Raw genomic sequence first — 10,179 nt, forward strand, 5'->3', positions numbered from 1 at the left:
GCAGAGCCAGGACTCAGACCAGCTGCATGGTCCAGACTTTGCCCTGACCCCTGCTGTGTTCCCACCTCCCCAGGGGGGCATGCAACGATCACACAGGTATAGGCCGGGTCAAAGGGCAGTTTTCCTGTCTAAAGCTTAATGGGACTTTTAAAATGATTTCAGTACCTTGAAGGGCATGTTGCATATTTTTAATGCTCAGCAAATACATATTGGTTGATTCATTTCAAATGTATTGAGCACCTCCTCTATGCAGGCACTTTAGAAGCTGGGACACTGGGGAATAAGTTGACAGGATGTCTGCCTTCGGGGCTGGGTTATCATTCCAGGCTCTCGAATGTTTTCTATAATTTGTTATTTTCATAAAGAATTAATAACTATTTAAATCTTCCTATGTTAAGTCATTAATACAGGATATATATTTGTAAGTGAGATTCCTTACTTTTATTTATTATTTCCCTGACTCTATTACCATTTGTTCTTCGGTGAAAAACCCCATGTTTTTCCTGTGTTGGCTGTCCCTGTATTTATCATTCTGAAAGAGTTTATTTGCTTGCTCTTTTATAGCTGATGTAACATTCAGTATAGTTTTATTTATGTATCTGGTAGTTACAGGAAATAAAATAATAAATGGAGCACTTCTGTCTGATCAAGTGGTCATCCATTGTTAATAGGCTTCCTAAGTGGTAGCCAGACCTAACTCTTATGTCCTGCTGTTATTGGAGCTAATGTGCTATATAGTATTTTACGAAATGTGGATTCAGTGTAACTTTAGAGTGAAATGTTTCCCAGTATGAATTGCTGTTCTCTCCAACTATGGTTTTTAGATGTTTTTCCCATTTTGTACTGTTGACAAGTGTGAGCCTGCTCCCCTGTGATTTGTGTGATGTATTTGGACACACACAGGACGTATCAGGATTTCAGATCTTGGTTTAGCCGTGGAGATCACAGAAGGGGAGGCCGTTGGAGGAGGAATTGGAACAGTCAGTTGGCTACGTGGGTGTGTCAAGGCCCCTCCCTCCATGCCTGTGCCTGCTGTCTAGATCCTGAGCCCCAGGAACACAGAGGAATCAGAGTGCAAACACCCCATAGGGCTGAGCTCTCTGACAGACACAGCGTGAGGCCTATAGTGGTCACAGCCCAGGAGCACAGAACTGGGGCAGGCCCACCAGGCGCCCTACTCTGCCCCAGCCTTGGTTCAGCTCCGGAGGAGCCACCCTCACAGCTCACAGCCCAGCAGAGCCAGCCCGGCCCAGGCCTGTGCCACTAGCGGCCCTGGGGACCTTCACAGAGTCCCACTGTTTCTGCTGTCACCTCTGTTAGGGGATTTATCTATGCTGGGAGTAGGTGACCAATGCTTTCACAGGCGTGGCCCTGCACAGCTGCGTGAGAACCGTCCTGGTGAGGTGGGGTCTTCTCTAGAGCACACTGTCCCCATGATTGTTGCTCTGGCAATTGAGTCCCTGCTGTAAGAATAGTACAAACTGTCACTAGGAACAGCTTTATTGAAATTTAGTCCACATGCCGTAAGCCCACCTGTGAGTGTACCGCCAGTGGGCTTCAGCCTATGCAGAGCGCTGCAGTTATCACATCTAATCTCAGGACGTTGTTGTCACCTCAGAAGCTGCACCCCCAACAGTCTGGCCTCCTGTCCCCATGGGCTTGTCTGTGCTGCCTGGTGCCTGTAAGTACAGTCACACACCATGTGGCCTTTGTGGCTGACTTCTTGGGCTTAATGTGTTTCCAAGGCTCATTCATGTTATAATAAACATTAATTCGGCTTATAATGAATTATTTGTAATTCAAAAAAATTTAAAACCAAAATTAATTTAAATTCCTCTATTTGTTACCTAGCTCCTGAAGTTACCAATAATGAAAACTATACATTTAGCCCTGGTTGGTGAGGACTTGGCTCCTGATACACGGGATGATCCGGGGACGCCCTCCGTTCAGAAGAGCCAAGAGAAGGGCAGGCGGGAGGCGGTGGCGCGGAGAGCCAGCAGGGCGCCGCGGGGTACCCCGAGAGGCTCCCGGGGCGTCAGGAACGATGCCGCGGGGCTTCCGCCCAGTCGGGACAGGGAGGAGTCCCAGGCATCACCTGGGAAAGTGGCGTGATTTTCCGTCAGGGCAAAGCAGGGAAGAGCGCCTCGTTTGCTTTCCCAAAGGACGCCCCGGGGGGGGAGAGGCGGCGGCAGCGCCGAGGCCCGCGCGCCCTGATCGGGACGCGTCCCCAGCGGGCTGGGCCGCAGCGAGGTTCTTTCCCGCCAGACCCCCTGGCCCCGCGGCCTCGGCGGCCGCCGTCCTTAATGTGTTTAGGACCCTGGAGGGCCGCGAGTCGGGCGGGGGGCGCTCTCCCCCCGTGTGCCCTCGGGTCCGGGCCTCACCCTGATCTGCGGCTGCGCAGACACTTGAGTGAGGAGGGGAGCCTGTGACGCACGCATCTTAAGCCAGCACTTAGGTACCAGCACACACTCAACGTTTGTTTTCATCCAGTGGGGATTTTTTTGAGCGGCTCCTGTGGGATAGGCCCCATCCTAGGCCCTGGGGGATCCAGCAGTGAGTAAAACAGCCAAGAATCCCCCCCACCCCCGAGGGGCGTGATTCTGCCGCGGGGGGTGAGACTCAGGACACCAAACGAAGGTGCAGGACGAGGAAGCCAGCAGGATGGGGAGCAGAGCCAGGGGCAGGGAGGGAGGGGCTGAGCCACCCACCTTGGGAAGCCTCGCAGGGGACAGCTGCAGGGGAGGCTGGTCAGATCAAAAGGAGGGAGGCCAGCGGGGCTCTGCAGAGATTCAGGTGGGGTGGGGGCTCAGCCGGCTGAGAGGTGGTCAGACTAGGATGGTGACGTGTAAGGAGGCCCGTCCACTACCCAGAGACGAGGTGGGCTGGGCAAAGCCGTTGTGGCAGGACAAGGATGGTGGTGGCTAGTGCAGCGAAGGTGCAGCAGCTCGCAAGGCCCTCCTGTGGCCTCAGCCTCCAGGTTGGGAGGCAGCTGTGGGGGATGGGAGGCAGGAGGCCTGGTGGGCTGTCTAGAGGGGAAGGCCCTGAAGGGAGGGTCAGTCACTCCTACAGCGCTGGGGACACGGAGATTTAAAGGGAGGGCATGGCCCCAGTTGTGTGTCGTGCCCTTGCCACACTTGGTGTGGGTGGCTCAGGCTCAGACCAAGCGGGGTGCCGGTCTCCACCAGTGCTGTGGTTTGGTTGCACAAGTAAGAAGGGTTGGGGTGTCTGCAGAGGAATGGCTGAGTGACGGACCAGGGACTCATAGGCACAGAGAAGGTGCAGAAAAGGGAGTGCAGGGACAGGGCAGAGCCCATAGGCCGCAGCAAGGTGTGAGCCCCAGCATGTGGGAGTCTTGCCTCCTTGCCAGAGCCAGAAAGAGGGGGGTGCACCGGGAGCAACATGGCTGCTGTTGGTGGAGAGCCTAGGGGCTGACCCAGGCAGAGGGCAGTGGGTGGAGGCTTGGTCCTTGAGGGGAGGCCACGGGGAGGTGGGGGATGCAGGAATCGCCAGCAGTTACACCTGGTACTGAAGTGGATCGGTACTTCCGTGAGTGGAGTGGCTAGGGAATCACTGTTTGGCCTCCTTTCCCATTTGTTTCCATATGTGACGTGATGTGTGTGAGTGGCCTGTCACGGAGCCATGGGTCAGGCTGGCCTTTGAGCCAGCAGCTCACTCTGCTTGGAGCCGACAGAATATGGTCAGCTACTCTTAAATTAAATGTCATTCTGGCCAAACTACAGCTTGTTCAGCTGACCCATATTGGCTGAGTGCTTGCTGCACAAAGGACACTCGACAGGCTGCAGTAATACAAAGCTAAGTGGGAACAGCGCGGCACCCCCAGAGTTCCCTGCCTGCAGGCCCAAGCATTAGAGTACTTACTTACTGATAGAATCTGGTGGGCGCCGCACAAGAGAGAAACGGGGGCCTATGCGTTTTCAGGATGGAGAACGGCCGTTCCTTAGGAGGTACTGGGAAAAGCAGCTGGTTCTGCAGGAGGTTCAGTGCAGTGACTGGAGCACAGCTTTGAGGTCACCAGGGCCCGGCCCCATGGTGAGCTCGGAGTCCCTGTCTATAAATGTGGTGACACTCCAGCTTGTTGGACTGCACTTGAGGAGTTGTTTATCCTCCTAGTAATTCCTGAACACTCTCCATGTGTCCCCTTATCTCACCCTACTGGCGACCCTCAAGGTTACATCTGATAGAATAATAACCACTGTGAAAATGCTGTCTCTGAATTTCTCAACATCTGCTTCTTAAAAGTTCCCCTAGTCTCTTCATGGTTAAATGTTTTTCACTTAAGGAATTACTTAGCCTTTGTTTATTGATAGCTCAAAGGCAGAACTTTAGTTTTAACTCCTTTTTGAAGCATCAGATATTCTAAATGGGTGAAATCTGAATTAATGAGTTTTGGTTGATACTTTGAAACTTGAATAGGGAGCCCTTCACTGCCCCTATTCTCTGGAGACTGTCTGAGTTTTCTTCTTCATCCTAGGAGCATAAATTGACTCCATTTCTGCCTTTTAGTTACCAAGAATCCTGACCAACGCCTGGGCTGCAAGGCCGACGGAGCAAAGGGTGTCAGAGGGCACCCCGTGTTCAAGGACATTAACTTCAAGAGGCTGGAAGCACGCACGCCACATCCCCCTTTCTGTCCTGATGTAAGTACGCTGCCGAAGAGCAGCAGGGGATCCTAGGTTGTGGAGCCAGGGAACCGTGTTTGCTAAGCAGATACAAGTCACCCGGGGCAGCGCCAGCGGCTTCTGCTCAGCTGTGCCCTAGATCTGGTTCCCCCTCCTCCCCGACCCCCAGGCAGCCCCAAGACCCATCCTCACAGGCCTTCCTGGCAGCGTTCTGGCTTCCAAGGCCTGGTGTCTGTTGGGGGAGCCGAGCCCATGTTACTGCCCTGCTAAAAACCTCAGCACCACCTCACCGCCTCCTCAGCGTGCCCCGCCACACACCCCTTACCACCAGTGTCCCCTTCAGTTCATTATGGGCATGCCTGCTTCGCACTGTTCCATATCTGGAACACACTTACCAGTCCACGTCTCACGTGGTCCTGGCTGCATACTGAGGGTCCTGGGGTGGTCACCTGAACCTCCTTGTGAGCAAGCCATGGACCTAGATGAGGCCACATCTCCAAGTGCTTCATGCAGAGCCCGGCATCTGTCAGTGCTTGGTGGGAACATGGGTAGGACATGCCTGCTGGCAAAAGCATATGACAGTGAAAACAGCAGTCTGGCCTCTATCCTTAGCCTCCTGCAGGTAAGTTACAGAAATGTGAAGGCAAGACGTTGCCTAGGACATGACGGGAGGAAGGCACACAATTAAAGCATTTTTCAGTTGTTCATTTGGGATGTGCTACGTTTATTTTTATCATTCACAACAGTAGTACCTTCTCCCTTTGAATTAGTCCATGCATTGCATATTTACTGAATGTCCACTACCTGCCAACACAGCTCCAGGTATTAGGGCCACAGGGAGGGTGAGACAGCATGATCCATGCCTCCTTTAGGTGGGCAAGGAACACGCACGGTGGTGCAGCAACTAGGGACTTCAGGAGGGCACTGGGCTCGAGCCCCTTCTCTCCACTAGCCCTGGACTGCTTGGGGTCCAGAGCAGGAAGACAGTCCTCTCTGTGGAGGGAGAGACAACACGAGCACAGGATTGAGGAACGTGGGACAGATCTGCCAGGCAGAGGCTCTGAAGCCTCTGGGGTTTCTCAGAGCATGGAGGCTGGCTGACCATGTGGGCTGAGAGTAATACGTCAGGCAGTTTTGCCTGGTGGGCAGTGCGGGATTCCGGGCCTTGAGTTGGGACTCAGTCGCTGCCAACCTTCCTCTGGACGGTCTCCTGAGGGATGTGTGCCCACTTTATGGGGACTAACTGACTGGCAGCTGGCCAGGGTGCGAAGTGCTGACCCATGGAACCTTTCTCAGGACTGCAGGATGCCTCTAGCGTTGTCCCAGCCATACTGTCTCTGCAGACGCCTGTGCTCTCACCCCTCCTGGATGCACCTGGCCTTCCTCCTTGTGCCTGAGGACGCAGGGCTGGCAGTGTGGTGCTGCCTCCATGGGGAGACCCTGAGATGAGCTTGGATGGCAGAATGAGGAGTGGAGCTTTGCGCAGGGCACTTGGGCACGGAGGCTGAGGATCAGGCCAGTGAGACTCCACCCTTCTCTGCATGTCCCAGCAGAGCTGGCTGCCCATGCACTCCCCGCCAGGGTCTGTGCCCCTTCCTGAGCCCAGCAGACGTGCCACAGGGTCTGCAACTGAGTCCCCAAGAGGAGAGACTTTGCAGACAGGCCTGCAGCTATAGTCAGGGATGGACGTGACACAGGTGGTGGTGATCCCACGTCTGCCCCTCTGTTCCCTGTGCACAGCCACAGGCGGGTTACTGTAAGGACGTCCTGGACCTCAAGCAGTTCTCCGCTGTGAAGGGCATTGACCTGGACACCAGATACTTTCTACTGCCAATTTGTTATGGGCTGTGTCTCCATCCCCTGGCAGAATGAGGTACTGCCCTTTGCAGCATAGCAGATTAATCATTAAGAAATGACTAGAGAAAGAAGGTGTGTGTGTGTGTGCGCGCGCGTGTGTGTGTGTGTGTGTGTAATAAAGTTTCCTCTTTAAAACATCTTTTTAGCTACTTTACATGTGTGTGTAGACACTCATGTGTAAAATGATGCCTGGAGGCTGCTCCTGGTCAGGCGTGGACAGGAGGCGGCCGTGGTGAGTCCCCTGGGGGCTTGCCAGCCCAGGGTCCCACTGTCTAGGCAGGGCTTTCCCGTGGCGTTCATCTCTCTGGGGCGCACAGAGAGAGGAAGAGGAGGCCACATGTATTTTGCAAGGAGAGGTCAGGAAGCAGGGGAAACAGGACGGGACTGGAGCGGCCACAGAGTGCTGTGCGGGTTGGAGCGGGCGGGCTGACTTCGCCGTGTTTCCACAGCTTTTTCCTGTCCTTCTGTGCATGCAGATGATCGAGTCAGAATGCTTCAGGGACATCAGTGAAAGTGAAAATGATGAAAATGTGGCATTAGTTCTGGAAAAGAAAACATGTCAACCAGTTCCTAACCCAAAAAGAGGCTTCTTCTATAGATTGCTCAGGAGACGGGTAAAAGCAGGCGCCGGGCTTGGGGGGCTCCACCTGAGGTGCTGCGGAAAGAGGAATGGTCCCCAGGGCAAAGACAGCTTTCTCTTCTCCTGCCTCTACATAAGACATTTCGCAGGGCCGAAGAGTGGGGCACCTGAGCCCAGCCAGAAAGTCCTCGGGACAGTGTTGCTGTCGGGAAGAAACCTGTTCTCTGTCCCCGTGAAGCATTCGGCCCAGGCTGAGCGTCGTCACAGGCGGCACTCGACACTTCAGCCTCTGCATGGCCCGCCCGATTGGCAGCTGCTCCCTGTAGCTTTCACAGGGAACGCTGATGCTCTTTGGAAAACGGACGGTGGTTTGGACAGACTCTCTGCTGTACCATTACGTTTAGAATTTTTTTCTCCAAGTGAAGTTTTTCTCCTTGGACTAGAGGGCTGTCCCACTCTGTACCCTGCCTGTTCTCAAGGGCTTTATTCAGAAGTTGTCCACTAGCATTCTCACATCTCTCTTTTCAGTGTTAAAAACAAGCCTTAGGTGGCAAAATCTCAGAGTGCGTTTACCATGCCCATATATCCTCCAAGAGCTGGAGGCTTGGGGGGAACTCACACTCTCACTCTCCGGGAAGCCCGGCTCTCGGGGTGCAGTGAGACCCGTGGGAGGAGCTGCCCCCCACCCCTGGAGGGGCCGTTCTTGGGTTGGGGGGCACAGCTGGTCAGCTGTAACAATGCTTGGCGCTTCTCCCCCCGCCTGAGCCAGGAGGGACCCGGGTCCTCACTCCCTCGGAGCTCAGCTCTGGACTGAATTCCGGAGCATGCAAGGACCTGAGGCATTGGCGTGTGTGTGTGGGGACCGAGTGCACTCCGCACAGCCAAGTGAACAAAAGGAAATACTTAAGGGCACTGCCCATCTACAGTCAGTCCTCAGGGGAGTTCGGCCAGCTTGCGTCGGAAAGCAACTGACAGCCATCTGCATGCATTCCAGGGCTGCATTAGTGCTGGCACCAACCAGCGAGGAGTGGTGGCTCTCCGGAAGGCTGTGATCCTCCCTGCCCAGACCGACCCTGACACCAGGGAGCACCTGCTCAGTGTTGTCCCATCTGTGAATTGCAATAAACATATGACATGTCTTAAAACGTGCCTTGTGAGTCTGTAGGTTTTTCTGTGTTCTACCTGAATTTTTTCACTACAGCTGGATTGAAGATAAAGCCACTGGCTGCTGTGCTGCCCAGAAACCCAGAGAGGCCTCAGTCCAATGGTGTCCTCGCCCAGAGTGCCCCCAAGCATGAGGGGGAGGCAGGTCAGACATCCCTCCCCCAGGGCCCTGGGGTTACAGCCCCGGAAAGGAAAAGAGGGGATGCGAACTCCACAGTCCAAGCAGGTTTATTGCTAAACCTGGGAGGGACTCCCCTGTTCTAGCCAGCAGATCAAAGAAGGCGTCTCCTACGGGTTAAGAGGCTTTTTATGGCGGGCTCTTCAAGGGGAGGGGTCCGGGGAAAGGAGGCCTTGTGGCTGCTGACATGTCCTCTGCAGAATGCCTGTAGCCTCAGTAAGGTGAAACCTAGGTCTCTCAGATGGCGGGTGGGCTTATTCAAAAAGGTGGTACTCCTCTCCTGGCTCTATTATTCCTAGCACTAAAGGGCTATAGGAAGATGGGTCACTGTCCTTTTCTTGGTTACTCCCTGCTGAGAGGGGGCAATGAAGGGGGGTTTTCTGATATTTTGAAGCAGGAAGGCCATTTGGTTGTTCTTGAGTAGTTGACCAGGAGATGGCTGCCATTCAGTCCTGTAAAAATCTCTGGAATAGGGATCACAGGAAGATGGCTGCATGAGTAGTTCAGTGGAAATCTCCTCACAAAAACATATATTTATGACAATACAATAAATACAACTATTCCTAAAAGAGACACCAGTGGATGCAGTACAACAGCCGGGATACATCTACATCTGCAAGAACTCAACATCACATGAAGGGGGTAAGATACAAGCTGCGGCCAGGTGGGACCTGAGCGCCCCCCTATCCCAGACCCCGGCAGGAAGAAAGGAGTTGAAACAGGGAGGGAGTGAAAGCCCAGGGCTGCTGAACAACCAGCTCTAGAAATCCGCACCCGGAGCGCAGACATACGGTGCATGGGGTGCTGGATACTAGAGAAACAGAAAAGGAAAACCTGTGGGCAGGTCCCCGCCACTGGCGCCCCTGAGACAAAAGAAAAGCAAGTGCTTTTTGCAAGTTTTAAAGAGACAGGGACCCCACAGCTGGACGAACGTGTCCGAACACATGCACCCCAGCACCTGGGAATGCAGGGAACTCTAGGCAACCTAACCCCCAGGCGGCAGCACAGCTCTGAAGCCCCTCATAGCACTAAGCAGCCTGCCAGTCATTCCCCCAACTGGCACGGACCCCGACACACCATCCCAGTAGGGGGAGAGGGGCAGCGTGCGCCAGGGGTGGCGGCGCCGGAGGGGACCGGGAGCGGCCTGTGTGCACTGGCAGCACCAGAGGGGACTGGGAGCAGCTTGTGCGAGCCCGCTGTGGCGGTGACCGAACAGCCCGGGAGCAACCCGCGCATGCCGGCGGCAGTGGCGCCAGAGGAGCCCGGGAGAGGTCTGATCCGGAGAGGCCCGCGCGCACCTGCAGCGGAGCCAGAGGGAGCAGCCGCACTCCCAGCACCTGACTGGAATCCCAGCCCGATGCACAGCCGCCCAGGCCAGACCCAAAGGCCGCTGCTGCTACACAGCTGCCCGGCAGGGGCACCGCTAGCACGGAGGAACACACCTGGCGTGCCTGCCACTCCCCGCAGGGCTCCGCACTGCTCTGACGGAGACCCCGCCCACAGCAACTTAGGGGATTGACCCGGTGGCTGCTCCAGGAGTGCAGGTAGCCATCACAGGCAGCGGAGAAGGGCAAGGTGACCAGCAAGCATGAAAGGACTTTCTTCTCCCAGCTGACACACCCGCAACCTGCCTACAGCCACCGCTATCACCATGAAAAGGCAGAAAAATTTAGTCCAGTCCAAAATAGTTCAGACTATGCCTGAGAGAGGATCTGCAGAGACAGACCTAACTAGTCTCCCTGAAAAAGAATTCAAAATAA

General features: G+C 54.8%; 1 protein-coding gene across 1 annotated transcript in view; it reads left to right on the top strand.

Annotated features, from left to right (window-relative positions):
* Window positions 1-8,226, top strand: part of GRK4 (G protein-coupled receptor kinase 4) — a 28,287-nt gene extending 20,061 nt beyond the window's left edge. Inside the window, exons 4-5 of the mRNA XM_073238084.1 lie at window positions 4,525-4,658; window positions 6,947-8,226. Of these exons, the coding sequence (XP_073094185.1) occupies window positions 4,525-4,658; window positions 6,947-7,582 (770 nt within the window). The 3' untranslated portion in view covers window positions 7,583-8,226. The remainder of the gene's footprint in view (window positions 1-4,524; window positions 4,659-6,946) is intronic.
* Window positions 8,227-10,179: the final 1,953 nt, after the last annotated feature.

Source organism: Manis javanica, chromosome 5, assembly GCF_040802235.1.
Source record: "Manis javanica isolate MJ-LG chromosome 5, MJ_LKY, whole genome shotgun sequence".
Taxonomy (NCBI): Eukaryota; Metazoa; Chordata; class Mammalia; order Pholidota; family Manidae; genus Manis; species Manis javanica.